The sequence below is a fragment of the Guillardia theta genome (assembly GCF_000315625.1).
Source record: "Guillardia theta CCMP2712 unplaced genomic scaffold GUITHscaffold_45, whole genome shotgun sequence".
Classification (NCBI taxonomy): Eukaryota; class Cryptophyceae; order Pyrenomonadales; family Geminigeraceae; genus Guillardia; species Guillardia theta.
The window spans coordinates 341,433-367,806 of record NW_005434629.1 but is presented as its reverse complement, the minus strand read 5'-3'; the positions used below and the strand labels follow the sequence as shown (position 1 = coordinate 367,806).

General features: G+C 51.5%; 13 protein-coding genes across 13 annotated transcripts in view; 8 read left to right on the top strand and 5 right to left on the bottom strand.

The window, feature by feature from the left end:
* Nucleotides 1–3,215: 3,215 nt before the first annotated feature.
* On the bottom strand, nucleotides 3,216–4,301 carry GUITHDRAFT_46941 (hypothetical protein; the record flags this gene model as incomplete). Its single annotated transcript, XM_005830555.1, has 2 exons — nucleotides 3,216–3,493; nucleotides 4,157–4,301. Coding segments are annotated over 2 exons (423 nt in total), but the record flags the coding sequence as incomplete, so codon positions are not given.
* A 2,143-nt stretch (nucleotides 4,302–6,444) lies between these two features.
* GUITHDRAFT_153228 (hypothetical protein) lies at nucleotides 6,445–7,927 on the bottom strand. The gene is made up of 9 exons (XM_005830554.1): nucleotides 7,849–7,927; nucleotides 7,600–7,681; nucleotides 7,218–7,551; nucleotides 7,069–7,172; nucleotides 6,900–7,002; nucleotides 6,804–6,851; nucleotides 6,713–6,752; nucleotides 6,609–6,653; nucleotides 6,445–6,557 (listed from the first exon to the last, which is right to left on the bottom strand). Exons 1-9 carry the CDS (start codon nucleotides 7,910–7,912, stop codon nucleotides 6,514–6,516), a joined length of 864 nt encoding a protein of 287 aa, XP_005830611.1. The 5' UTR covers nucleotides 7,913–7,927; the 3' UTR covers nucleotides 6,445–6,513.
* An 895-nt stretch (nucleotides 7,928–8,822) lies between these two features.
* On the top strand, nucleotides 8,823–10,393 carry GUITHDRAFT_110428 (hypothetical protein; the record flags this gene model as incomplete). The annotated part of the gene is made up of 8 exons (XM_005830553.1): nucleotides 8,823–8,932; nucleotides 8,989–9,334; nucleotides 9,381–9,705; nucleotides 9,762–9,814; nucleotides 9,876–9,961; nucleotides 10,011–10,097; nucleotides 10,144–10,300; nucleotides 10,373–10,393. 8 exons carry the CDS (start codon nucleotides 8,823–8,825, stop codon nucleotides 10,391–10,393), a joined length of 1,185 nt encoding a protein of 394 aa, XP_005830610.1.
* A 2,145-nt stretch (nucleotides 10,394–12,538) lies between these two features.
* GUITHDRAFT_57143 (hypothetical protein) lies at nucleotides 12,539–12,721 on the top strand (the record flags this gene model as incomplete). The annotated part of the gene is made up of 1 exon (XM_005830552.1): nucleotides 12,539–12,721. A coding segment is annotated over one exon (183 nt), but the record flags the coding sequence as incomplete, so codon positions are not given.
* A 156-nt stretch (nucleotides 12,722–12,877) lies between these two features.
* GUITHDRAFT_153227 (hypothetical protein) lies at nucleotides 12,878–13,997 on the top strand. Its single transcript, XM_005830551.1, has 5 exons — nucleotides 12,878–13,062; nucleotides 13,191–13,464; nucleotides 13,520–13,645; nucleotides 13,722–13,796; nucleotides 13,849–13,997. The coding sequence occupies exons 1-5, from the start codon at nucleotides 12,929–12,931 to the stop codon at nucleotides 13,951–13,953; spliced, it is 714 nt and encodes a 237-aa protein (XP_005830608.1). The 5' UTR covers nucleotides 12,878–12,928; the 3' UTR covers nucleotides 13,954–13,997.
* A 275-nt stretch (nucleotides 13,998–14,272) lies between these two features.
* Nucleotides 14,273–14,611, bottom strand: GUITHDRAFT_110426 (hypothetical protein; the record flags this gene model as incomplete). The annotated part of the gene is made up of 1 exon (XM_005830550.1): nucleotides 14,273–14,611. One exon carries the CDS (start codon nucleotides 14,609–14,611, stop codon nucleotides 14,273–14,275), a length of 339 nt encoding a protein of 112 aa, XP_005830607.1.
* A 1,056-nt stretch (nucleotides 14,612–15,667) lies between these two features.
* On the top strand, nucleotides 15,668–16,327 carry GUITHDRAFT_153226 (hypothetical protein; the record flags this gene model as incomplete). The annotated part of the gene is made up of 1 exon (XM_005830549.1): nucleotides 15,668–16,327. A coding segment is annotated over exon 1 (403 nt), but the record flags the coding sequence as incomplete, so codon positions are not given.
* A 1,204-nt stretch (nucleotides 16,328–17,531) lies between these two features.
* GUITHDRAFT_52770 (hypothetical protein) lies at nucleotides 17,532–18,022 on the top strand (the record flags this gene model as incomplete). The annotated part of the gene is made up of 4 exons (XM_005830548.1): nucleotides 17,532–17,600; nucleotides 17,653–17,727; nucleotides 17,834–17,889; nucleotides 17,968–18,022. Coding segments are annotated over 4 exons (255 nt in total), but the record flags the coding sequence as incomplete, so codon positions are not given.
* A 267-nt stretch (nucleotides 18,023–18,289) lies between these two features.
* Nucleotides 18,290–18,976, top strand: GUITHDRAFT_153225 (hypothetical protein). Its single transcript, XM_005830547.1, has 4 exons — nucleotides 18,290–18,316; nucleotides 18,372–18,458; nucleotides 18,651–18,714; nucleotides 18,769–18,976. Exons 2-4 carry the CDS (start codon nucleotides 18,407–18,409, stop codon nucleotides 18,875–18,877), a joined length of 225 nt encoding a protein of 74 aa, XP_005830604.1. The 5' UTR covers nucleotides 18,290–18,316; nucleotides 18,372–18,406; the 3' UTR covers nucleotides 18,878–18,976.
* Nucleotides 18,977–20,671: 1,695 nt separating this feature from the next.
* On the top strand, nucleotides 20,672–21,010 carry GUITHDRAFT_140379 (hypothetical protein; the record flags this gene model as incomplete). Its single annotated transcript, XM_005830546.1, has 1 exon — nucleotides 20,672–21,010. The coding sequence occupies one exon, from the start codon at nucleotides 20,672–20,674 to the stop codon at nucleotides 21,008–21,010; it is 339 nt and encodes a 112-aa protein (XP_005830603.1).
* Nucleotides 21,011–22,354: 1,344 nt separating this feature from the next.
* GUITHDRAFT_56341 (hypothetical protein) lies at nucleotides 22,355–22,999 on the top strand (the record flags this gene model as incomplete). Its single annotated transcript, XM_005830545.1, has 1 exon — nucleotides 22,355–22,999. A coding segment is annotated over one exon (645 nt), but the record flags the coding sequence as incomplete, so codon positions are not given.
* A 1,014-nt stretch (nucleotides 23,000–24,013) lies between these two features.
* GUITHDRAFT_110423 (hypothetical protein) lies at nucleotides 24,014–24,447 on the bottom strand (the record flags this gene model as incomplete). Its single annotated transcript, XM_005830544.1, has 3 exons — nucleotides 24,014–24,112; nucleotides 24,159–24,258; nucleotides 24,383–24,447. The coding sequence occupies 3 exons, from the start codon at nucleotides 24,445–24,447 to the stop codon at nucleotides 24,014–24,016; spliced, it is 264 nt and encodes an 87-aa protein (XP_005830601.1).
* A 474-nt stretch (nucleotides 24,448–24,921) lies between these two features.
* Nucleotides 24,922–26,374, bottom strand: part of GUITHDRAFT_140377 (hypothetical protein) — a gene marked incomplete at both ends in the record, with an annotated part of 5,828 nt that continues 4,375 nt past the window's right edge. Inside the window, 5 exons of the mRNA XM_005830543.1 lie at nucleotides 24,922–25,012; nucleotides 25,065–25,243; nucleotides 25,314–25,388; nucleotides 25,439–25,702; nucleotides 25,878–26,153. Coding sequence (XP_005830600.1) covers nucleotides 24,922–25,012; nucleotides 25,065–25,243; nucleotides 25,314–25,388; nucleotides 25,439–25,702; nucleotides 25,878–26,153 — 885 coding nt within the window. The remainder of the gene's footprint in view (nucleotides 25,013–25,064; nucleotides 25,244–25,313; nucleotides 25,389–25,438; nucleotides 25,703–25,877; nucleotides 26,154–26,374) is intronic.

The following is a 26,374-nucleotide window of genomic DNA, read 5'->3' as shown; positions in this document are numbered from 1 at the left end:
GTCCGTCCCACCAGCGGCCATAGCATGAAATTCTCGAGCACCGGGAGCACTTCCTGTCGTCAACAACCTCGACCATTTGGATGAGAGGATGTCATAGCTGAAGAGATCCCCGGAGAACCCTTGCACGCAAGACTATCAATTTGCAAGGAATGAGCTGATCAGTTTTCCTTACCATCGTTTGTGTAACCCCCGAAGAGATACGCGGAGCCTCCGACCAGAACGATCGAGTGACCAACACGAGCGTCAGGCTTGTCTGGATTGTGAAGAAGATCCAACGATTGCGTGCTGATCACGTCCAGATCATCCACAACCCCTGCGAGAAACAATCAGGGCCTCAACATCAGCTGATGGGTAGATGATTCACTTACCATTGGATGTTTCACCGCCGAATGAGAAGAGGCGGTTATTCACAAGGGCAATGGTTGAAGCATACTTTGAAGAGAATGCAGAAGTCAGCACTTTTCTCTCCCATGTGTTTGAGCTCATGTTGAACAACCAGAACTCATCAGAAATCCCTAGAACAGGATCGGATCACAGTGACGCAGCTTCAGGGCTAGACTTGCAGTACCTGTCTCCGTCATCCCCCCCAACATGTACACCAGTTCTCGTTCAGCTGACATGGCGTGAGCATATCGAGCAGAAGGCTCAGAGGCAGCAGATGGCTGCAGCAAGGTCCAAGAGTTGGAGGAAGAATCATATAGGAAGACTTCATTAGAAGAACCTGTAGGACCCTTCAGTAACTGCTTGTTTCCTTATCAGTCTACCTGCAGCAAGCTTTCCGCCAAACAAGAAGAGGCTTTCTCCGACAGACACCAGGCTGTGTCCCCTCCTAGCTGATGGCATCGTGTCATTGCCCTGTAATTTGCTCCATCGCATGTTGGCAATGTCCAGCGCGAAGAGTTCGGAAGAGAGTCCTTAAAGCTCTATGTCAAGCCTCGAAACATGAACTTATTTCTCCATCACCATCTGCCGTGAGCCCTCCATGTACATACACAAGACCGTCGTGCTCGACCATAGCTTGACCTGATCTCGCTGAAGGCTTTTCTCCCACCTGCGTCACTTTGACCCAAATTGCTGTATTTATGTTCAGCAGGAAAAGCTCGTCGGAATATTCTGCCAAATACTCCCTGGTCAATTCGATCCTCCTTCTCCCTTTCTCCTTACCGCTCTCCGTCTCCCCCCCGTAGATGTAGATGTTCTTCCCCTCACATACCATGGAGTGATGCATCCTTGGCGAGGGTGGCTGACCAGAAGCGAGGGGCTGGGACCATGTCAAGGAGGAGGTGTTGAGGACGAAGAGCTCGTCATTAAGACCTGAGGGAGAGATGAATAACAAGCACTTTCGACTCGTGACTCGTCACCGGTATCGGTATCACCCCCGTGGATGTAGAGGAGATCGCCAACAGCACACATTGCAGCAGCAGATCGACTCTGTGGGGTGAGGTATGTCCATGTCATGGAGTTCTTGTCAAAGGCCATCAGCTCAGCGGAATATCCTTCGACAGCATTTCATTGAACCGTCACTCGAAGCTGACAACAACCTTTGATGCTTTGTCCCCCATGGACATAGAGCTTGTTACTAGAGGCAAAGGACGCTGTTGCTCGACGTCCGATCGGTTTCTTCTGAATAGAGAGATTGATCCAAGACATTGAGCTGCTGTTGAAGATTGCAAACATGGGCTGGGGATCTGTCAAGTACTTTAGCTCCTGCAGATGACGTTTCCTCACTTCGAATACCTTGATCAAAATATCCTCCTACGAACACCAAGAGCCGATTGACCGCGGTCATTCCAACGTCATACCGAGGGTTTGTCCTCTTTATGTGTCGTTCCCATTGCATGGAACTCAGGTCAAGAACGTAGAGGTCTGTCGAGAAACCTGCAGTACAATGGAAATGGTGAATGTGACGTTCTGTGTAACAAACATGATTGATGCATGAACAGGGCGAGAGAGAGGTGTGATCGAGAAGATTGCCATGTCCAAGAACACAGATTACTCACCACTGTAAGAGAGTCCCCCAAAAAGGTACAAGTGATTGCCGACTGCTGCTATTCCATGAGCATATCTCGCAGGTGGAAAATTTGCTGTGGAGACGTACGACCAGGTTGCGGATTTTGTGTTAAAGGTGTGGAGATCAGCGGCAAGTCCTGTAAAGCAGTGAGAGAGATGTCAAGAGAGGTCGCTCAAGCAGGTCTACCATTGGAAGTATATCCTCCGTGAACAAAGACTTCATCCCCGACAGCCGTCATTGCATGCCCATAGCGTGCCAGAGGTTTGGTTCCAGTCGTTTCCGGCAGAGTCCATTGCAGATTTGAGATGTTGAAGAGGACGAGCTCATCAAGGAACCCTTCAAGTACAAGCATGTCAGCTGTATTCCCTCCGCTTTCATCCCTTGCTCCTCACCGTATCCGCTGTAGCCTCCAAACAAAGCGATCTGCTCTGAGTTAATCGTAACGCTTGAATGACCTGCTCGAGATCGAGGCCAAACAAATTCCCATGCGCCCTTGACAAGATCAAACTTGAAAAATTCTGCAGAGTATCCTACAATACACAGCAAAAGAATCAAGTTCTGTTTGAACCACTTTTCGGGGGCTGAATTCATCAACCATTACCTCGATTTGTGTATCCTCCAAAGGTGTAAACATCGCTTTCAACCGCTGCCATACCTTGTCCGTAGGACTTCACCAGAGGAGCGTATCCCCCACCATCCTCGAGGGACCATCGCAGATTGGATAGTTGTAACTTGTACATGTCTAGTGACGATCCTGCATTACATCGGATCATAAAAGAACCGCGTCAGAGCAGTAGTAACCTGTGTTTCCATAGCCGCCGAACACAAGCATCGATTTGTCCACCATGGTTGCTGAGTGAGCACATCTCCCTGTGGGGCTTGCTAACACATCATCTTGCATGGTTGACACATCATAGATGATGAGATCAGACAGAAAATCTACAGCAAAGGTATCACAAAATCAGAACATCACCGGAAACATATCACCGGATCCGGTGTAGCCACCGTACACGAAGATTGTCTTGTTGATTGTGGAGGACGCCTGTCCCCATGCCCTGGACCAACTTTTCACTGGCTGCTCTTGCTTCCAGATGCTGTCAGTGAGATCCAGCACGAACATGTCGTTCAGCGCGCCTGCCACACACCATCAGCTGTGTTGGCTGAGGACACAGTGTCTCAGACCTTCGACATCGACACCTCCGATGACGTAGAGCATGTCATTTATCACAGCCATGGCTGACTCAGATCGAGGAGATGGGATCGACCCACTGACTTGAGCTACCCTCCAGCTCATTTGCTCTGTGTCGAGCAAATAAAGCTCATTCGAGTAACCATGGATGCCGTATCCGCCAAAGAGCAAGATTGAGCCGGAATGAGTCGCCATGGCGGGAGTCCAGCGAGGCCATGGTTTCGTTCCGTTGGTCTCAAGAAGTTTCCAGGTACAAGATGAGACATCAAGAAGATAAAGATCATTCTGATAACCTATTTGCTGTCACTGGTAAAATTAAGCACAAGCAAGGATTACCATTCGCTGCTTTGCCACCAAATAGAAAAACGCCATCTCTTGCCGCTACCATCGCGTGACCCCATCTTGCACTCGGCGTGGGGTCTTTCTTTTCTTTGAGAGACCATGTCATAGAAACAAGGTTGAGCTCATAGAGCTCATCAGAGTACACTACAGCACTATGAGCGTGTCAAGTATCAAGCAGCAAGTACAAACCGGTGTCAGTATCTCCTCCGAAGAGAAAGAGACGATCCTCTACCACTACGGTCTTGTGGCCCCAACGAGCTGACGGCAAGGGGCCGGACATTGGAGGAGAGTTCCACTGCATACTATGCGCGTCCAGAACAAAAAGATCAGATGACAACTCTGGAACAAGGAATAGGAATTAAATTTGAAGGACTATTCGGACACACAGCTGCAGTGCTTACTCTGATTGCTAGCATATCCTCCAAACATGACGATCAAACTCCCAAACGATGACATAGAGCTTCTGATTCGACCTGGAGGATACAACAATCGCCAATGTAAAGTTCCCGTGTCCAAGACGAAAAGTTCGTCTGAATATTCTGCGACGCAAAACACACAAGTGATTTCACTTCCCCCACCTCCTCCCTCGATCCTCCTTCTCCCTTTCTCCTTACCGCTCTCCGTCTCCCCCCCGTAGATGTAGATGTTCTTCCCCTCACACACCATGGAGTGATGCATCCTTGGCGAGGGTGGCTGACCGGAAGCGAGGGGCTGGGACCATGTCAAGGAGGAGGTGTTGAGGACGAAGAGCTCGTTGCTCAAACCTTAAAGAATGTATGAGCACGAGCATGAGCGTGAGCCGAGCAGCGAAAGAGAGAAATTACGGTAAGAGTAGCCACCAAACATGAATAGAAGCTGATCAACAAACACCATGGCATGACTTCCTCGTCCGTTGGGTCTTTCACCGTTTGCCTCTATCAAAGTCCAGACGTACTCTTCCGTATCTAGAGCGTAAAGATCGTCGAGGTATGCTGCACGAATATTCAATCGCAGAGCATGGCGGTTGAGTGCATAGCTCACCTTCGTCGTTCATCCCCCCGAAAAGAAACATGGTCTTATCTCTACTTGCTACCGCGTGATAGTAGCGGGCAGGAGGCACCATTGTTCCGCCATCAGTTACAAGCGCCCATGTATTATACTTGGAGTCAAACACATAGAGCTGGTTTGAAAATCCTGAGCCCTCAAGGTGACAAGGTCACAGCAAGTCACAGCAGAAGACCTGAATCCGTTGCCCCTCCGAATAAGATGATCTTGTTCGAGGCGGTGATGAGCGAGTGCCCGTATGTCCCTGGTGGAGATTTGCTTATCCATCGCATCGACGTGACATCTAGCAGGTACATCTCACTTGTATATCCTGCGAACAAGGAACCAGTGAGAAAGGATGACAGAATGGGCTCAAAGAAAGTAATGCCCACGACCTTTATTCGTGATGCCACCATGCAGGACGACAGTGTTGTTCACAGTTGACATTGCATGACTAGATCGTGGGCTGGGAAGGGCTCCACTTGAATTTAGATGCACTGCTTGTTTATTAGATATATCCAACGCAATCAGACGGTTTGTTCGTCCTGAAACCGTTGTTAGTGGTGTTACGCAGAGTTACATCTGCAATCCTTGCCTTCATGCGACAACCCTCCAAAGCTGATCGCAAGATCACACACAGAGACTATACGACTGCTTCTCAATTGGACATGTTCTTCGAAGTTAATGAAAGACAAACTAGCATCGGGTCCGTGCCAAGCAGGCTGTCTTTCTGCATTGATAAAACAGATAACGATGCTAACGAGCACTGACAGCGGGCCAGTGCATGCTCGTATTGATGGCTCTCGCATCCAACGAATTGTTCGCACTGCAGGTTCTTTTTCGTTGGATCCCTTCTCTGCTCACACAAGCGACCTTCTTCTTATCATTGTCTTTCTCGGAAAATCACCTTGCTCCATCACTACTACCAGATAAATTTTTGCTGCTCTTTGGGTGAAGTTTATGGCCGATATCTGAAAAATTACACCTTGGTAGATATCATTCCTTTTTCAAGTTTCAAAATTAGGGGTTAGGATTGAAAAAGTTTGAAGATACATTTACGGCTGCCATGGAGGGCCTGTCACGGGCCGAGTCAGCCAATGGGCCGGGCGCAACTCCCCTCAACTTCAAATTCAAAAGTGAATTTTCAACTTGGCACCGGCGGTACCACCGTCGGTGTACTTTGTACTACGCCGTAGCGCTTACCGGCCGCAGTGAGGGTACCCGGTACCGTCGTACTGGACTTCTTTTCTTTTACTCAGTTGACAGTGAAGATCACTACGGTACGGTACGAGGACAAGCAGGAGAGTCGAGGAGGCTTGACCCTGACACTGTCGCACAGCCAAACGGCGAGAAGAGAAAAGACAGCGAGAACCAAACCCGGCTAATCCTGCAGTGCCCACTCAGCTGTACGGTCCCCGGCTAAACTTAACTGATACAGTACCTTACGCGGCGCGCAGGACAATTCCCCCGGGCCGCGCCATGGCGGGCCAGCGATATCCGATGATCATGCGCTGTGGCCGCCGCCGAAGGAATGAGACGCATACCGGAATGCACCCGCGACTCCCGATGATGGCAGCGAAGGACAGGGAGGCCTTGAGCTGACGAAAGATAATGGACCGGATGCGTTGAAAGTTTGCAAGTCGGATCACCTGACTCTGTGAGACGTCTTGCGAGGCCCCGAGAGACCATCCAGACTAGTACGGTAGTCCGTGGGGCCTGGGTCACTGCCGTTTTGAATTTTTTTGTATTTAAGGCTTTGCCACCGGCAATTGGCCGGGCCGGGCCGCTTGCCAACTTGATCGGTGATTGCGGCATCAAATAGGACTCCTCGGCCCTCACCGTTCTGATCAACGTCGTCCGTACCGTTGATTAGATACACTTCACCGGATAGATACACTTTATGAAGTCAAACCTATTTCGCGTTGATAGGTGACCCACAAAAGTTCAGCTAATTAATTTTCTCTGCAGCTCTCATGGTAAGGTCGTACTCCCCTGTTTGCATAAGTCAATGGCGACTTCCACCATCAGTTGGTTCTTGCTCACCAGCATCATCGAAGATGTCTTCATCAGGAACGATCGGCTTTGCCACTGTAATGATCGATTAGAAACCATTGCACGAGCACAAGAATGGGCGAGAGCTTTCTCACCAGGTTGTGAGGTGAGCATTGAAACGGGTTGATCTTCCTGCTGCTACAAGTCAGCATCCTTATACAAGCACTGATGATAAAAATATCTAACCGAATCCTTTTCCTTTTTCTTGATCTTTCTAGATACAGGTTTGTTCCCCTTCAAGTTCATCAGCTTGTTGGAACAAGATTTGCTACGTGCAACAACCTGTCTGATGTATCCCATGATTGTAGATATTCCGTTCATGATGGTCTTGTTGATAAGCATGGTTCTGGTATCCCTCCTAGCAAACTTGGAATCCTCCAAAGACCTACGCATGACATTCAGAATCTGCATATTTTCTCGGTCTGGTGAAATGGCGGATATCAAAGCAAACCTCGAAATGGTGGTTGGAATCTCCGACCCAAACGTATCATCTAAGTCATATACGAATGTAGTTCTTCCAGGAAGAAAGATATCAACTTTAGTCCTGGCCTTCACCTGGACAAGTAATCAGATGTTGACTTGCAAGAATAGATAATGCACCGCCGATTCTGAAATAAGAAATCGTTTCATCGCTTTCCCTAGCCCCGTGGTAACTTCAACTTTCTGGGCATTGGCCTCCATTTCTTCTCGTTTTGCTTCCTCATCCTCTTCTGCAGTTTGCATCTCGCTCCTCATCTTTGCGAGGAGGGCAAAATCGAGTCCCTTCACCAAATGAGTATGCTCCATGTCACCTCCAAGATATTTGCTCTCTTCCACTGTGAGATCTTTGACGGCATCTTCCGAGATCATGAACTCTGAACTGATCCCCATGCGCCTCTCTTTCGCCCTGTCTCGATATTGACTATCCACTTTCTCTTCGTCCCGCTCCATTTGCCTAGCATACACTGTTCAGTGAATTACACATCCGAGCCTTGCACTTCACTTTTTGGGGTTGTAGGGACGAGGTTTATGCTTCTTCGCCTTGTGTGAAGATGAATCACCTCCACCTCGCTTCCGTGGAATGTCTGCTGCATCGTTCAAATCTTGTTGAAAACTTCTTTGTGATATCATTCCCTCCCCACACCCTCTCCCCCGCACAATCTTCCTCGTCATCAAAACATTCCCCCCCTTCTGAATGCAGCCAGGCAAGTCTTGTTTGCAACAGCTACATTCACTCTCATAACACACTCACCATCGTACTCGTCTCTTCGGCTTGACGCATACAACTGCGCGAAATCTGCATTCGACAGCGACATGCTGCCGCTGCAGCTGTACCCTCATCCCCACTTGCACCCGTTTGAGTGTCTCGTACTGATTTTTAAACTTAACTTTGAGTAAACGGACCGGGACGCTGCCGGGCCCGGGCCGGAGCTCAGTGCTGCCACGGGACTCCTTTTGCTTGACCCTGACACTGTCGCACAGCCTGCCAGGCCAAACGGCGAGAAGAGAAAAGACAGCGAGAACCAAACCCAATCATGAATCCTGCCGACTGCTGTCCCCCAAACTTAACTGATACCTTACCTCGGACTCCTACGTAGCCGGGCCGACCCTATTGAACTTTAACTTAACTTTGAGTTAAACTCTGACTCAACGGGATTTGACTACCGGCGCCGAGAAAACTGAAACCCTTGAGAGCGCAAGGGTCAGCACTGCAGCAGCCTACGGTACGGTAGGAAAGGGGGTGGTGCAAGTATCCGTTAGAAGTACAAAGAGGGGTACATCTGTAGAGCAAAACAGGGGGTGATGGCGGTCAGAATAGGGGGTCTCGGATGTAGTGAGGTCCTGGTTCAAGTTTCAATTTAGTGGATGGGGTGGGGGGTAGGAGGGGTGGGAGCAAGTTTGGTAGTTGACTTGGAGAAAAGGAGGGGTCCAGCGAGTCGCCGAGGTAGGAGGACTCGTCAAATTGTTTCAACTTCACTGATGGCATTGTGGCGTATGAAACTAGAGAGCCTGAGTATGAGCGCGGCAGTATGCCTGAGGCAGACGGGCTGAGAGGCAGAGATGGCAGAGTAGAGTTACAAGTCACTGAGTCAATGATTCCGAGTTCAGTGACAGTGACATCTGACTGAGTCGCTGAGTGGCCGGGAACTGAACGAGACTCGAGCACTAAAATTGCTTAGGGTTTGTCAGCATTTATGGCGCCTGGCCTAGAGATTCGGAAGTTCGATGATAACGTCATGGGGATATATGATCATGTTTGCTGACAGTGTTGTTGAACGTTTGTTCGTAGAAAAGCAGTCCACAGAGGTTACTGTTAGCATTGTACAAGTCAATTCGTGATGTTAATGCTTGATTGAATTCAATCTGAGGATTAGCTGATGCTCAATCGCAGGGTTTCACTTAAGAACAAAGCCATGAAGAGTGCGTTGGCATTTGATGGCAACCAGCTTCAATTTTCTGACTCAAACAACATTCATCGCCTCACAAAACAAGAACTCGAAGCAATTATTCAATTCAGCAGCAACGGAAAACCGGGCATCGTAGAGGCTTATGCAAATCCAGGGAATTCATTTCTGCCATTCAGACAGCAGGGAAATCTAGCTGACCAATCTCTCATATTAGTTAGAGCTAATCCCAACGCAACCCGTGCCCCTGGGTGGACTGTTCAGAACTATGGCATGGACGAGTCATTACTTGACTCAAGCAGAGCAGCCCAAAACGAAGACATCGATGTGTTGGTGAATTTTCACCTTCGCTCATATACAGTTGTGATTGTTGTGACAGGATGAAGAATTGACCAAACTGATGCATGAATGGAGGCTCTCAGACTCAGCTTTCAAGATCTTTAGACAGAACAAGATTCTGTGCGTAGAGGATCTTTACGAGCACGTATCACTGGAGGACATTCCTGCATTGAAGCTTGGCCTGGTTGACGAAAGAAAAGCCTTGAAGATGCTATTGTGGATCAGGTCGGAAAAGGATGCAGGCAGTTCCAAAGAGCCAGCACCGAAGGATATGAATCCTAAGGAAACGCACAAGGATCCTCAAGCATCCGAAACGACCAACGGCAACCATCCTTTGCCTGCTGACGACTTCTTGTGGAAGACAAGTGAGTGCAATATGCTTGTTCTTCTGCCTCAAAGACTCGATTGATGGGATTTGCAGTTCAAGAGATCAATTCTTATGACGTGAAAGCTGAACCTGATCTACCTCGACAGGTTTGCTGATTGCTCAATTTGCAATCTGTTACACAATCCCTGACAGAGGTGTTGCGATCAGGCTGCAGCATCCGAACAGAAAAGCGCTGTGACGCCTGAGGTTCCCAAAGAATCTTCCCCAAAACAGAAAGAAAAATCTGACACTGGGTTGTTCTCAATTCTGTATTCAAACTTTTGAGCTAACTGGTTATGCCAGCGATGCTTCTTTTCTGTGCTCGTTTGGATGTGGATTTCATGGGTCCTACAGCGCAGTGTCTAAGCATGAAAGCAGTTGCTCGTTAGGGTTTCCATCACTTGATCTAGGAGCTGTTCCCGAAAGCTTGCTACAGACTGCAGCCAACACACCACCAGCCAGCGGCCAGGGCTTCAGTGATCATTACTTCTGTTCCTTTGGATGCGGATTTGGTGGGACATACCAGCTTGTCTTTGACCACGAGCTCTCTGCCCATAAACATTTCTTTTGTCAAGGCCAATGTGGATTTTCTGGTAAGGTGCCGCAGTCAAAATGCTGGCGATACAACCGTACGGTGAACGCCTCTGATGACTTTTGTGACGCAGGCCCATACGAAGCTGTGTTGAGCCATGAAAGGACCTGCAACTTTGCTAGAATTTGTCCATAAATGGCCGCTTGCGGCCAACTTACGGTACTACGGCGTTCAAGGTCACCGTGAGGTTCAGTCGGCGGCAACCGTGCCGTCGTATCACCGGGCCGGCCGGGCGTCCGGCGATCGGCAGCTTTCATGAGCCACTGAGTCGCAGTAGATACTCCCGGCGGGTCACCGACGGGCCGTCGGACGGCCCGGCGCCCGGGGGCCCGGCCCCGGCGGCCCGGCGTCGCGGGTCGAACCGTTGACTCCGGCGGAACCGTACGGTAACTTAAGTTCCGAGCCGAGCCGCGCCGGGGGGAGCCCGGCCGTCGCGGCACGCGGCGGCGCTGAGCCTCGGAGCCTGACCGTCCGTACGCAGTGTACGGTACTCGGAGTGTACGTGATCGGATCGGACCGTCCGTACGCACCGTGACGGTGGCACGGTCCGGCGACGGACCGCGCCGGGCCGAGTCAGTCTGACCTCAGAGTCACTGTGACGGCGTCACACTGAGGCGCTGAGGTCACGGACCTTGGACCGGGCCCGGGCGCGGCCCACCGTAGGCGCTCCCGGCCGGGCGGAGTCGGCCCGAGCGGCCGCGGCCAATTGCCGGCCGGGCCCAACCGGAGACAGTCCGATCCGGCGTCGAGCACTGCCAGAATGTATAGTACCGGTACTTTGAACATACCAGAAGGGGTGGTATGGATAGGGTTGGCTGGTGCCTCTTCGCGGAGATGCAGTAGAAGGAAGGAGAGTTGGGAGGGGAGGAGCGCCGAGGAGGGGGGGGAGGGGAGGGGAAGGAGCACGAGGAGGAAGTTGAGTATCTACAAGAGATCACATAAAGCATGTAGTTCCCGAGTAGTCATCTGACTGCTTGTTGCTTTCATCGGATTTTGCTGTTGAGTCAAATGGAAGATAAAAGGACTTGAAAGCTGGAGTTGGTATCAAATGTGGATCTCCAGGAAGATTGAGAGATCCCTAGGCATGGAAAAGATTAGAACTAGCTAGACCTGCTCGTGTCCTCAAGGCTCAAACTGCCATGATCCATCTGTTGATCTCGATCGCTGAGTCTCGTGATTGGCAGCCGCGGCTGGTGCAAGGATGCGGAGGTGCCTCGTTGGTTGTCTGGCTCTCATCTCCTTCGCTGCCATCTGTTCGGCTGTGAGCAGGTGCAACATGCTTTGCCCAGGTGTTGCTCGGTGACGCTGACCACATCAGCAGTGAACCTAAGGTGGAGGTTGTCCCTCACCAGGCAGTTGAGGACAGCAAGTGGAATCAAGTGGATGCAGAGCTGCTGGTCAAGAGTCCTTCAGAGCCGCAGCAGCTCGCCATGGAGGACTGGCTCGAGGATGGGTACGAGCCCTACAGCGACAATCTCGATGCCTACGTCACGGTGAATGGGGTTCCTGATCCGCTCAATGACGATTCGGCGCTACACAACCGCTACGAGAATTGGCTGAGGAACTACAAGAGGATTCCCAATGAGAAGCCGGTCCCATGGAGCTACGAAGATGCAGGTGTGAATTCTAGCATTGCTCAAACATGCTTGTAACTCTGCGTGCAGACTCAAATCCAGATGTTTGGTCGAGCTTGAACAAAAATTACAAGCTTTGCGACCCAGACTTGACAGGGAAGATGAGCTCACCCATCGACATCGTCACCATGAACGCCGTCCCAACCTGTTATGGTCCATCGTTCCCTCTTGGATCTGGACCTACGTGGGAGAACCCCAAGGCAACGATCACTGAGGCCTTCGATCGCTCCTTCTACCTTGAAGTTCAGCATTGCACGCAGGAGTGCAAGGTTTGCGATGTGGTGTGCTCAGAGGGCCCATATGTTCCCGAGTCCTCAGAGCACAAGAGGATGAAGTTGGATCGCATCATCTTCCATACTCCGTCTGAGCACCTCATCGACAGCACTGCGCTCGACATGGAAATGCAGTTCATGCATTGCCTTGCCGATGAGATCTCCGATCACATTCCTTGCACGCCGAAGCTCGCGATGGCCATCCTCTTCAAGGATGGAGGTGATTCGGTAGTCAATCCTGACTGGATCGTGAAGCTTCTTGGGACTTTGAAGGACGTGAGCATCACGCCGAAGGAGCTGGCCAAGGGCCTTGACTTCAGCGAGCTCAACGAAGCCCTGAGCCCCCTCCTCAATGAGTATTACTCCTACGTGGGCTCGCAGACGTACCCTCCCTGCTATCTTGGAGTGCAGTGGATGATCTCAAAATCAGTGATCACGCTGTCAACCTCAGCGATACAAGGCTTCAAGATGCGTCAGGGCGCCAACGTTCGCCCCTACTTCATGCTCGGACAGCGAGTGCTGACATCCTTGCGCCCCGAAGCTCCCGACCACTGGACCTACCATGGTCCTCGAGGGGAGGAGTGGTGGCCGAGTTTGAAGGAGTATGCGTCATGCGGGAACGGAGCGGAGGATTGCGAGAAGTTGCCTGATCAGAAATCTCGAGATGTTTGCATTGCAGACTCGAACAATCAGAGTCCCGTGGACCTCTACACCAATGAGTGCATGGCGAATGTAAACTGGGGGAAGGCTTGTGTCGAACCTGTTGGGCTGAGGCCTCTGATCTTCGAACTCGGGAAGAGCAACACGGACCCCATGAAGGTCCTACTAAAAGATTGCGACTGCTTGCCTTGCAACAAGTAAGTCACTCTGCTGTTCTGCATACTCATCGTTGCTGTTGTCACTTGCTGCATGTCATTTTCTCGTTATCTCTCTTGTGCATGTTTGTTCTCGTTTTTTTTCTTTTCTGACTTGCACTTTTCTGCAGTCAAAACAATGCGTACACTCTTACGCTTCAGATTCCTGGAGAACCAACGATGACCTACGAGAACTCAATCTACACCTTGCGAGAGATCACTTTTCACACGCCATCGGAGCATGCGATCGAGGGCTCGAGGAAGGCCATGGAAGTTCAGTTCTTGATGGAGAGGACAGGATGCGTTACCAATGGGAATGGCCAGTGCCTGACGCCAAACAACAACGAGTTTTCTCGGCTGCATTACGCTGTCCTCTTTGACACTGGCGACTCGACGCCCCAATGGGTCAGACAGTTTCACGACTTTCCTTCTGGAATGCTGACCCTTGAGGTTTTCTCAGGTCTCAAGGATCGCCAGCGTGGCATCGTCAGCAAAGGGCTATGGGCGGAACTTGATACCGGACCTGCGTTTTCGAGACATCACTGTCAACATCCATTCGCTGCTCAGCACCTACTACATCTATGAGGTGAGCAGACTGCTGTGAAAGCGTTGAAGAGAGAAAGCCTGGAGAGTATGCGAGCACAAGCTGATTGATCTACCAGGGATCAATGACCACCCCTCCCTGCAAGTCAAAGGTGACGTGGCTGGTGATGAAGACTGTTCTTCCCATAAAATCGGTGAGTCTGCCACGACTCTTCACTGCCAAGTGCCTGATTGCCTTCACCGCAGGAGGACTTGAAAATGATCCAAGACGTGCACGTGAGCAACAACGCGAGGACGCTGAGAAACTTGAACGGAAGGAAGATTTCTGTCGCCGGCACAACACAGTTTTAGCTTCTCGTCTTTCCTTGTGATATTAATTGACCCATGTCAACCCCAACTCGATTCCACTCCATTCCATGCTCACATTCATGTAAGAACCTCCTTGCAGTGCCGTGCTCCGACGTACGAAATCCGTACTAGATGCCATTCAAGCACATTGACCCAGTACAATGCTGTGCATCGTTGCTATGTTCAAGTTCATTTGTGATGCTGAAGGCTTGTTCGTTGTAATCATTGTAAAGGCAGCAAGACACTAAAAAAACCATTTTCGAGTACAACACTTTATTGATCCTAAAATACAGTTTCTAAAACAAATAAAAGCACAAGACGTTTACAATCTGATTTCGTCTCCAAGGGCAGTAATGAGAGTAGGTCGATTTGTTCTGCTGAGAAGCTCGATAGAGTGCTTCAGAGCCTCGATCTGCCTTGCTCGGGCAGGGCAGCCATATTTCTCGTTCCTGGCCTCTTCGCTCAAGACTTGGTTGCAGCTCGGAAGTTTTCTCTTCAGCTCTGGTTCATCTTTCATCTCGTAGTCTCCCCTAGAGGCAGCAGCGGCAAGAGCACCGCTTGCTGTTCTCACGAATTCCTCAAACTCGGAGAGATCGGTTTCCATTCTGTCATCGAGAGGGTCGGCGGACAAGGTGATGTCGGAGGATTGCAATCTTTGCATAGTTGATTTTAGGTGTAAGAGGTAAGAAGGATTCTCTGGGAAGGAGGGAAGAGGAGCTCTGTGTGCTGCAGTGACGGAAAGAACGTGGGTCAAGGTAAGATGAGGAGGAGGGTGAACGAAACTGAGGAGAACAGGGGAATACAATCACACACCCCAAGTTTACCACAGGGGATTGTCTGTAAGGGGGAACTCTAAAACTATTTTACATCCAGAGTCAGATGGCCCACGGATGCCATCGAGACGCAGTTAATGTGAGGAGGGAAGTGGTAAAAGCTGCAAGGCGTTAGGCTTTTACTACAGGTGTTGTAAATCCAAGGACTCCAAGGGGTGCATATCAAGGAGTCGAAAGGTCCCAGCCGTTCGATAACGTTCTAAAACCACGACGTTCTGTTGTAACTGGGATCCTTTTACGACACCCCACCGACGTTCAGGAAACCACGGGGAAAGAATCACGATACATAGAAGGATCGAGAATGACTTCTTACCCATTGTCCACGTGATCTGAGGGGACACGACGAGTACAGTTCGAGTAGTACCACTCAATGATGTCAGCTGTAAAGGGGGCCGACTGGTCACAGACTCCACCCTTCTGCCCTGTAGTGACCGGAGAACATCTCCGTCCCGAGGACCTTATACTGGCCCGGCGTGGCGCGGCCCCTGGGCCCGGGCCGGAGGCTTGTCAGTGAGAGAACACCGGTACGGTTCAGAGAATTATTATTAGTTCAGTTAGTCCTAGTACTTATTTTTAACTTAACATTTAGTAGTTTTATGTAGGAGATACTAGGGTCCTCGGAGGGCAGCAATAGTGACATAGAGTGTCGACGCTTACGAGGGTCGCTAGTGAATCTCTGCCCCCTTGGGGGTCTACCCATTACTCACACTCGCTACCCTACCCACCCCCACAAAGTTTCATGACCCATCATATCGTGTACCGGTGTATTTGACTATTTTGTTCACCGGTGAATTTCTCTTTGTGGTGTGAGGTACCCCTCCTTCGTGAACCCCTTCCCTCGTAGCTTGCTAACAGGTACCACAACAACAATAATGCTAGCGCGGTGGTGCGCAGTCGCGTTGCAGGTTGCGATGTGCTCGAGCCTGGTGGCTCCTCCTCGAGCTCTGGACGCTTCCATGTTCTTCTGCTCTCCATTTCCTGCCTCTTATTCTCCATCCATGCTCAATCACCCAAGATCCCCCTCCTCCCTCCTCTCCCGCAGTGAGAGATGGGTCATAAATACAGCAAGGCGGGAAAGGCTGGCAGCTCGTCATGTGCAGTGCGGGAGAGGCGTGTCCAGGACTGGTATCCAACTCAAAATGACGGACAGACAGGCTGAGTCCGAGCGATCTGTATCCTCACGACCCGAAGATGAAGGAGGAAAGGGAACCAGCGGGATGGTGTCCTTCCGAAAGGATGACATGCAGGTTTTCCTCAAAATGGCGGAGGAAGAAGAGTCCATGGGGAACACGACAGGAGCAGATATGTATAGGAGCATTGCTGACAAGATGCAGAACATCATGAGCAGATCGAACGCCAGGCTCATGTCATCACTTGACTTGGAGGAGAACTCCGATGATGTCAAACGTTGGCCATTCTTACACTCTGGGCTCGCAACCCAGGGAAAGACAGTCTGGGTGACAGACGGGGCGTCCGAGACACTCAAGAGTGCGAGGGGTCTCAACGCGTACGGCCCGGGAGGATACGTGCAGTGGAAGCTGAGGATAGCGGAGCTGCAGGGCACGATGAGCGTTGGGCTGACATCGTTGAAAGTGGACCTTGACTCCAGCTGGCGAGACCCCGAGCACTTCAACGAAGCGTTCTACATCACTCACAATGGAAACTTGTACAACGGAGGAGAGGTACCTGGTCGGAGGGGGGGGGGCAGTTGAACTGGAGGATTGACAGGATTGCAGTTGGTGCATGAAGGGGAGGCGCCGCTGAGGGCCGGCGATGAGCTCACTGTGTCCATCGATGGAGATGGAGTGTTCTTCTCGGTCAACGGGAAGGAGCTCTCGGCCTGTTTGAAGCCTCTCACAGGCTCCGTGAGGTTGTCTGTCCAGGTGAGTCAGCCATGTCGGGTAGGCGGCAGTGGGGGAGGGGGAGGGGGAGGGGGGAGGGGTAGAGAGGGAGGGAGACAAGAGAGGGGGGGGCAGGGGGGGAGGCAGGCGATGTAGTGTTGAGCGTGCCGTTGCAGATGAAGAAGGCAGGAGACGGGCTCACTCTCCTGGATGAACTTGTTGTAGACGAGTCGCAGAGCTCGGAGAGCAGGTGTGCCGATGCCTTGCTGTGCTCTCGTGTCGTCCTGAGGAGGAGCAGGGTCAGTGCCTACAGCACCACCACTTTGACGAGGTCTCTGGATGACGAGGAGGAGATCTCGCTGCTGTCGAAGATTACGACGGACTCGGTGAAGGCAGGAGCACGCTGGTAGTCTGCGACTGAGCTCTGCCCGCAGAGCGAGACGAGTGAGGAGGAAGGAGAGGTGGCGCCTCAGCCGGTTGGAGACAGCAAGTGGGAGATGGTGGTGGACGAGACGACCAAGAGAGTCTATTATTGGAACAAGAAGACACAGGAAACCACATGGGACAGACCTGCTGACTTTCTTGGGATCTCGGAGAGGTGTTGCAGTGGGACGTGAGTCGTGAAGAGTGTATAACACGGTGGTGCAGGGCATTCTTGGATTCTGAGAAGGAGACTAGCAAGCTGTTGAAGAAGACGGCAGGTAGAGTCTTGTTGGCAGTGAAAGCAGCCGGCCTGCAAGAGGACAAAACGACTTTTTGATGTACTCTGCAGATAAGAAATTGGACGTCTTCTCAGACAATGCGGATGGAGAGAGAGACTCGCACACAACTGTGCAGTTTGACGAGGATGGATATCCTGGTTGTCGCTGTGTTTGAGCACATGCATGAAAGTTGATGTGTTGGTGCTGGTGCAGCTCTTGACAGATTTGTATACGTTGACGAGGCGACTTGCATCGGGTGTACCAACTGTGCCACCGTGAGTCACCGGATGACGCAGCGGTCGAGAGCGACGAATGAGGGTCTTGCAGGTTGCAAGGAGTACTTTCTTCATGGAGCAGATGTATGGCAGAGCCAGAGCTTTCAGACAGGCAAGCTTTCTTTCAGTGCTATGCCTTCTTCTCTTCTACTCTCATCTCTACTCATCATCCCTCCTTCCCGTTTGCTCGTTCTTGTGCTCTTTCCGGAAAGCTTCTGACTGATGAACACAAGGGAGGAGACAGCGAGGATACGATTGCGGAGGCAGTGGCAACTTGCCCTGTAGACTGGTGAGCTTGTTCGTGATCACTATTAGTTTCCTTGTCTCTTCCCTTGGGTCCCTTCATCCTCTCAACTGCCGCATTCAGCATTTGGTACGTGTCGTGGGATGACCTGGTTGCGCTAGAGACCGAGAGGAAGTATACTGTAAGTCACACTTGCTATTCTTCTCTCCCTTTGTGCCTGTGCAAAGAATTCTTCTACATCGCTGTCTTTTCCATTTTCTATCCTTCAATGTTGATTTCTAGTCTCCTCCTTTCTGTACCTTTCCTGCTATTTTCACATCTCTTCAAATCCCTACCTCTCACCCTCCCCCCCCATCTTGCCCATCTTGACGAGCGATTTCTCAGGTGATCAATCCGGCTGCAAGGCTGGTGGGAGGAAACTTCATCGAGTATCAGACGACAGGAGGCTACTTCTCAAGAAAGGAAGGGGCAGGTTGACAACAATGAGCGAAGGAGATGGCGATAAAGGTGTGATGGTGTTCTTGCAGCGGAATCAAAAGCTTCGATCATGCGCTCTGGAGAAATGCGATGCAATAACTGCCCTTCAAGAGGGTGCAAGAAATGCCCCCTATACGGTAACTGTGATGATAAGGATGACGTTGATATTGGCGGAAATTCACTGCTGCTGCTGCTGCTGATGATGATGATGATGATGATGATGATGATGATGATTATAATGTTGAGGATGACGATGAGGATGATGTTAACGAGGATGTTAACGATGATGATGACGAAAGTGCTTTCAACGAGTGACCACATCTCGAAAGGTGTCGGTGAGAACCCTGAGTACCTGAAAAGAAAGGCAGCTCGAGAGGCCAAAAGGGGCATGAGGTCAGTCTGCGAACACAGGCGAGATCTCATGGCCCTGACGCTTTTCTTCTCCAGGACGTCCGCTCGCATCGATCTCAGCGACGGTGATGACAGCTCGAGCCTCAGTCAGATGATCTACTCGGACTCAATCACCGACACGTCCTCTTCCGATTTCTCTGCCTAGGAGCCTCCAGGATCTCGCTCAGCTTGTGGGGAGGGCGGCAAGACAACATTGGATTTGTTTTTGGAGCACCTTTACTTTCAACAACATTTTACTGTGGCTACACTACACCACCTCCTTCGGTCTCTTGCGCATGTCGTGATCATTCATCGTGTGCTCATACTAGTATACATTCTTCTTCTCTTCTCCCTCATGCCACGGCATGCACCCTCACAGCCTGACTTCCTCCCCTGTCGCCCCTACCACCACCGGTCGATCCTCCTGACTCAGCAGCTCAATGCAGTGCGCTAGCGCCCTCAGCTGCCTCCTCCGGTACTCCGAGGGCGAGAGAGTGTCGGCAGAGAGATGGCGGGGCTTGAGGTCAGAGGATGCTTCAGCCTTGAGGGGAGGCGACCTGACGGGGAGCAGGCCAAGGCAGTCTGAGAGGAGATCGGCTTCGTCATCGCCGCAGGAGCTTTCGGAGAGGGAGTCGGAGAAGGAGAGGGAAGAGAAGGAGGGCTGATCGAGACAGAACTGACAATGATCGGATGAGGAGAAAGGGAAGGATCGACGACGGTCGGAGACCATGGAAGGGAAGGTGGATGAAAGTACTTTGCCTGCGGTGGGGCTTATCTTGACACAGGAATGGGGGCCATCCACGGGTACGGGTGGATTGCCCACTGGAATGGAGGCCCTCAGGTGGGTAGGGTCCGGCCTGTTTGTTCCTTTCTTTACTACCCGCCAAGAAGAAGGCGTTTCTATTCTTGTGAACCCTACCCCCCCTTTTGAGCTATGTATCTTTGGGCCATGAAGGGGTCATAAAGTTCCGATTCTTGGCAATAGTGTAGTAAGGGGATGAGGGTAAACTCAGTTACAGCCCTCTGAGCCTGACAGTGACGTTTCGCAGATTATGTCATCAGATCGAAAAGACCTGGTTTCAATTCGGTTTGTTGAAGCGGAAATCGGTTTGCTTTCCGGGCTCGGAACATTCCGCGGTGCATCATGACACTGAAGGATTTGCCCAGTAAACTGGCACAGTGTGACTCGGTAATCTGACTGACAGTGAGATTCCGGCCGCCGCGGCGCCCCGGGCCCACTCAGCACTGGCTGTCACGTGACGGGCCGGCGGCGGCCCAGCGGCCTCGCCGCAGTGAGCGGCCTCGACTCCGTCTCACCTAGCCTCCCTTTATGAAAGTTACTCAAAGTTCTTCAACTTTTACTCGAAAGTTAAGTTAAAAATCAGTCACGAGGACAATCAGGTACTGCCAGAGTTAAAATCCTCAAAAACGTTTAACTGGCGCTATCCCGGCGTTAACTAAAACATTTAACTGGCAAGGGGCCATGACCATGATTCGGGGGCCTCATTGAGTCACTTCCCGGAACTTCGGAATTCTCCGACGTACCTGTAGTAAAACGAGAACTGCGACCTTCTCTCCCGACTTGTTGATGAGTCCAGTTGTCGAGTTGCTCCCTGCCTTTGTCGCCGAGCGCCGTCGATCCTTCGCTACGTCCCCCTGCTCCTACTGCTGCTACTGCTACTGCTACTGCTACTGCTACTACTGCTACTGCTACTACTGCTACTGCTACTACTACTGCTGCTGCTACTACTACTGCTACTGCTACTGCTGCTACTACTGCTACTACTGCTACTGCTACTGCTACTGCTACTCTTACTGCTACTCCTACTCCTACTCCTACTCTTACTCTTACTCCTACTCCTGCTCCTGCTCCTACCCCTGCTCCTACCCCTGCTCCTACTCCTACTCCTACTCCCAACCTGCTTCCTTCTCGTTCTCTTCGTCTGACGCTACTACCAACATGCACTACTGCCATCCCTTCACCCTTATCGACTCACCCTGTGAGTTCCACGGCGACTGCCCCTCCTCGCCCACCTCCGACTCCCTCTCCGCAAGCTCCTGCGGCGATGACGAAGCCGATCTCCTCTCAGACTGCCTTGGCCTGCTCCCCGTCACGTCGCCTCCCCTCAAGGCTGCCGCATCCTCTGACCTCAAGCCCTGCCATCTCTCTGCCGACACTCTCTCGCCCTCGGAGTACCGGAGGAGGCAGCTGAGGGCGCTAGCGCACTGCATTGAGCTGCTGAGTCAGGAGGATCGACCGGTGGTGGTAGGGGCGACAGGGGAGGAAATCAGGCTGTGAGGGTGCATGCTGTCAAGATTGTATCGAAATCGGAAGAGAGGATTTTCGGTTGCGTTACAAGTAAAGCTCAATACTTTAAAACTTTTGCTTGAGATTAAAGATCAAAAGTCTCAAGGCCAATTATACAAGAGCTGATGACTCATCCGTGGCTTGAATCTTCCATTGCAAGAGGTCATTGATATCTCTTCTGTACCAGTTTGATGGGCAAATGTTAATTTCTCGCTGCTTCCCAATGAATCTACGAAGACCAGGCTCTCACCTTCAGGATGACGGTTGTGTGATGTATTTTTGTTGCTCGAAAACAGTAACTGGACCCCAGCATTCCATGATGATTGTTCGAGCCCATGCATTCTTAGTCCCTTGAATGTCTCAGAGTTCGTCTCGACCTTTGTCCTTGTCTTCTCCTCTAGATTCAACCCAAATTGACATGCAGGCGTGCGAACTCTGGGAAACAATGACGGCATCTCATCTTGCACAAGTTCAAGATTTCCAAGATATCATATCTCGCTCCCTGACTACAACAAGAATGGTCTATTCGTCTATGTGTAGGGAATGTGAGGGGCGAGAAGGGAATTCGAAACCATGCGTTTGCGGTCATGCCTTTTCACCAGCAAAACAATCATAGATTGGGGTTCGGAATCAACGAGCATGGCTATAGCTTGCACATATCGGAAGATAATGCTCTGACCACGTGATTGCTCTGCCTCGTTGACGATTTACTTCTGCATCCCCTCCCCGAGTACGGAAATCAATTGTCTCGATCCCTTGCTTCAGAGAGGAACCAGATTGAATGTCTGAGTACTGTCAGCTATCTGAGTCTGAATTCAGATGCTTGACTGTCGAATTCGCTATCAATCTTGTCTATGGCGGCTGCCCTGTCGCTCTCATGTGCTATCCCACCTGCCCTATCCATCCTGGTCCAGACGCAGGATCCTCTTCCTCAATCTCGAGCTGATCCTGAAGCCTGGTCTGAAGACGAGGAGAGACTCGGACTGCGTCTTCCAGGTGGGAGAGAAGGGGAGACAAGCACCTTTGGTCCCACCAGCTCTTGTGCGACGACTGGCTCCTGACCTCTTGGCCATGATGACACTCGAATTCCCCTTCCCGTATCTCTGCACAAGTTCGGTACCTCTGAGGCGGGGGTGGAACGTGAGGACAATGCAGCGACCTTCTTGGGCCATGTTTGTATCACTGCCCTTCAGATTGGTAGGAAGATGATCTGAGGCGAGTCTGACGAAAGTTTTGAATTATTTTTGAACGATGGCGCACCGCGGCCCCGTGCTTCGAGGACTGTGCATGAGGAATGGGGACGCGGGGAGGAGCAGGGGAGGCGTGGGAGGAGGAGGAAAGTTTGTCCTGCCTCTGATGGGCAACTCGGTATACGATGGCAGCATGGTTGAAGGAAGGCGAGAGGGAGTGGGCAAGCATGCTTCACCGTTCGGTGAATACGAGGGAGAGTTCGACAACGGGGTCGTCAACGGGTCAGGAAGGAGAACATACAGCGATGGCGGATCGTACAAGGGGGAGTGGAGGAATGGGATGAAAGATGGGAAAGGAACACAAAAGTTTCACGATGGGGACGAGTTTGAAGGGAATTTTGTACTTGGCAAACCTCATGGTGTGGGGAGGTACCGGCACAGATGCGGCGATGAGTACGAGGGACAGTTCCAAGAGGGCAGAAGAGAGGGACATGGTGTCTACAAGTATGCTGGGAAGAGTGGTTGTAACTTTGTTGGGAACTTCGTGAACAACAAGATGGATGGCCATGGGCAGTTGACGTTCACGGATGTTGGGGTGGAGTTTGTGTACAGCGGGGAATTCAAGGGAGGTACTCAGCATGGGCGGGGAACCCTTGATGCATCTAATGGGGTTCGATATGAGGGAGAGTTTCATCATGGGAAGTTTCACGGAACAGGTGTTTACTTCTTTGCGGACGGCAGTTGCTATGAAGGTGATTTCAGGGATGGCAAGTTCCATGGAGATGGAACGTACAGTGAGGTTGGCAAGCATGGCTCCCCATCCATGAGGGAGACCTTTGTTGGAAAGGTAACGATCTCTCGTCTCCACCTCATGTTTCTTCAGTCTTTCCGCTGCATTGCCTTACTTGTGCAGATTTCATGACATCCGTTGATAGTGGAAGCAAGGAGTTCGCCATGGCCCTGGAATCGCGCACCTCAACTACGGTAGCTCCTGGCCCTTCTTTTATAAATCTTGTTTCTTTTGCGATTTGTGATTTTCTTTTGTGCATGTGCTTTGGGCCATATGACTTGCTCTATTTAGAAGACGGAAGCCGAGAGTACTTGAAGGGAACGTGGCTGGAGGGAGTGAGAGAAGGAGACTTCCTGCACGAGCATGCATGGGGCAGGACAACGTATGAAAGCTTCAAGCATGGGAAGAGAACTGCGTTCATCTTTTCGGGATCAGCATAACAGAGTCACATTTAGGCACTCTCTATTGCTTCTCATTGTTTTCACACATTTATCTTCTGTACACTAAGCTTCAGAGTGTGGCACTTCTCAACAACGAAACAAGTAAGATGATCATACAAGCAAATTAAAATTAAAGCTTTGAATTCTCTGACCCTGATAATGCTCTCCCGGATTCGTCACTGAAAAGGTATGCTCAACATAGTGAGAAAACACAAGACATTTGTTCACCTTTTTCGCTCCAGCTTTCTGTTGATCTTCCTTTTCCTCGGCCGACACGTGTCTCCCTACTTTGCAAGGAGGGCATTCGTAGAGAACCGGCGAGAAACCAACCTGTTCTCCACCACAGCAGTGGAAGATAATGCGATCGAGATGGTTCTGGTTGCGGAGAGCGGTTTGAGTTGGACCTTCATGGAACGTTCAGCCTAATTGCCTGTGAGCCGATCAAGAGCAAAGGCCACCTGGATGGTAATGACAAGCTTCGTCGTTGTTGTCATCTACCACAAACATCTTGGTGCAGTTTACACATCGAGTCTTCTGAAGCAGACGTTTTAAATTCTCTGCAAAGAGGCAGGAGTCACTTCACTTGCGCGATGCAAGCTCCCTTGAGCCAAATGTCACCGTCATCTTCTGTCATGTCGACTTTGCCAGAGTGCGACACCTTTGGCGCCTCAACCTGAGCAATCGGTGAGAACGTGGTGAGCAAGAGATTTTTCTTAGACCTTGATGCCTTCAAACTTGGTCGGTTTCGATATGAAGGCAGAATCGGGACCAGGCATTGGGCGGAGATCAGAAACATGCGACATCTTGAAAAAGCAGCAACTGCAGGACACAGTCAGGTAAAGTGCATTGCTTGCACAAAGTGGCTACAACATGGACAAACCAATGAACAACAGGTGTATAAGGAACGCAAAGCAGAAGAGCGACTGTGAACTCAATATATCACACAAGCAAGTGATTGATTGCGAGGAAAAGACAGTTCATGGCATCAGGATTGCATGGGACGGACATGTTTGATAAGCCGGTTTGTGTTCAGTTTGAACCTATTTGTGTTCTCAATCTTTTCTTCACAGATTTATACTAATCTATCTCGTCGGTCTCACACAGACTCATAGCGTATAATCCTTGCATGCTTGTTTCTGTTTCTTCTTCCTCGCTCCTCTATCCCTCTTCCCCTTCTTCCCTTCCCTTCCTCAACGCCGCCATTTTCTACGTCCAGTGGGAATAACTGAAGTAACGCAAATCCCCGGGCGGAAGTTCCGGGCCGAGTCTTTCAGGCGTCCGATCAGAGGCCGCCGGGCTCAGTGACTCGCCTCAGTCTGCCGGATCTCGCGGCCCGGACCCGTGCCTGAGGCCCGGGTCCGATCACGGTTGCCAACCCGGTTGCCAGTTCAACTTGATGGGATTGAGTGAGGCAAGCGGTACGGCAACTCAGTTGGATCATCGGCTGATCATGAGGAACAAGAAAAATAGCAGCAGCAGGTTCTATGCAGGCATGCCAGCGAGCCTCATCTTCCTCGCTGCTCGATCCTTGCGGTGATGGTTGGATACCGCGCTCTTGTTCTCCTCCTTCCTCCTGCAACCGCGAAAGCTCAGTCCCAACGTCCCCACTCTCCCTGTCCCCTCACCTCGTCAGTCGGGCGTTAGCCCTTCCCCATCCTCTTCCCCTGCTGGCTTTCTGTTCTTGCGATGCTCCTGCCGACGCTGCCTCCGCGCCTCTTCCTGCGCCTCCTCGTCCTCTGCCCCTGCCCCTGCCCCTTGGGACCGCATTTCGTGCTTCCTCGTCGTCGTCTTCGTCCTCAGCTCCCTGTACCAGTGACCGATGTCAGTGAAAGGGAGGGAGTCGGAAGAACAGGATGTGAAATGAAGAATGCGACCTCGCGGTTGACGTTACGCTCGATCCCCATGAATAGTTCCTCCTCCTCCTCCTCCTCCTCCTCCCCTTCCTCCTCCTTTTGCACAACAGTCAGGCAGGAAAAAGGGCAAGCCTGACTCGACTCACCTTGTTCCTTCCGCCCGCGTCTCTCTGCCTCCTCCTCCCCTCCGTCTCCGCTAGCCCTTCTCCCATGTCCAAGGACGCGAACGCCTCGAACGCGTCATCGTACTCGTCTTCGTACTGATGCGCGTCTTCTCGTTGGCTCCATAGCGCTGCCTCCTCCTCCTCCAGCCTCGCCCGGGCCCTGGCTGCTCGATCCTCAGCATCCTGCCGGCCCGCGGCGACTGCTGCCTCCGCAAGAGCAATCTCCTCTCTGAGCTCGTCCAGGTGCTGAGGAGGAAGATGAGCGGAGGAAAATGAGTGGAGCAGAGGATAGCGAAGAAAGGAAAGAAGAGGAGAGGAAAGAAAACTACAGGACAGGACAGGACAGGACAGGACAGGACAGGACAGGACAGGACAGGACAGGACAGGACAGGACAGGACAGGACAGGATACTAGTGCGGACCTGGAGCTTGATAAGATGTTTTGTCTTCTGCCTGAGAGCATCAGCCTCCTCCTCGCTCAGCTTCTCCTCCTCTCTCGTTCCCTTCACTCGGCTCCTCTCAAACTTGAATTGGCTGGCGAGCAGGTCGATCTCCTCCATCCCTGCCCGCAGCTCCGCACTCTGAGGAGGGAGGAGCCTCGCCGTCTTCTTCTCCACCTTCTTGTGCGTCATGTCTGCGATCTTGGAGGATCGGTCGAGATGAGCGAGAGAAGGAGGAACGTTGTCCTCCAGCAGGGCCTGCAAGAGATCTTGAGGCTGTAGCAGCAGGGGGAGGGAGAGGAGAGGGAGAGGAAAGGACGAAGAGAGAGAAAGGAGGGGGAATATGGTGCGGGGGGAAAGAGAAACAGGGGGAGAGAGAGAAACAGGGGGAGGGGATGGGGAGAGAGGGAGAAAGAGGGAGGTGGGAGAGGTGCCTGAGGAGCCAAGAAGGGGAGAGAGAGGAAGTGAAGGAGAGGGGG

Excerpts from the sequence above, each read along its gene's own strand:
- GUITHDRAFT_153228 (XM_005830554.1), bottom strand. The coding sequence starts at position 7,912 with ATGTCGCTGTCGAATGCAGATTTCGCGCAGTTGTATGCGTCAAGCCGA. Across the intron at positions 6,852-6,899 it reads TCATGGGATACATCAGACAG|GGGAACAAACCTGTATCTAG; the intron begins GTTGTTGCACGT and ends ATGAACTTGAAG. Across the intron at positions 6,654-6,712 it reads AATGCTCACCTCACAACCTG|TGGCAAAGCCGATCGTTCCT; the intron begins GTGAGAAAGCTC and ends CGATCATTACAG.
- GUITHDRAFT_153227 (XM_005830551.1), top strand. The coding sequence starts at position 12,929 with ATGGCGAATGTAAACTGGGGGAAGGCTTGTGTCGAACCTGTTGGGCTG. Across the intron at positions 13,063-13,190 it reads GACTGCTTGCCTTGCAACAA|TCAAAACAATGCGTACACTC; the intron begins GTAAGTCACTCT and ends ACTTTTCTGCAG. Across the intron at positions 13,797-13,848 it reads CTGTTCTTCCCATAAAATCG|GAGGACTTGAAAATGATCCA; the intron begins GTGAGTCTGCCA and ends CCTTCACCGCAG.
- GUITHDRAFT_153225 (XM_005830547.1), top strand. The coding sequence starts at position 18,407 with ATGCGATGCAATAACTGCCCTTCAAGAGGGTGCAAGAAATGCCCCCTA. Across the intron at positions 18,459-18,650 it reads CAAGAAATGCCCCCTATACG|GTGTCGGTGAGAACCCTGAG; the intron begins GTAACTGTGATG and ends ACATCTCGAAAG. Across the intron at positions 18,715-18,768 it reads GAGGCCAAAAGGGGCATGAG|GACGTCCGCTCGCATCGATC; the intron begins GTCAGTCTGCGA and ends TTTCTTCTCCAG.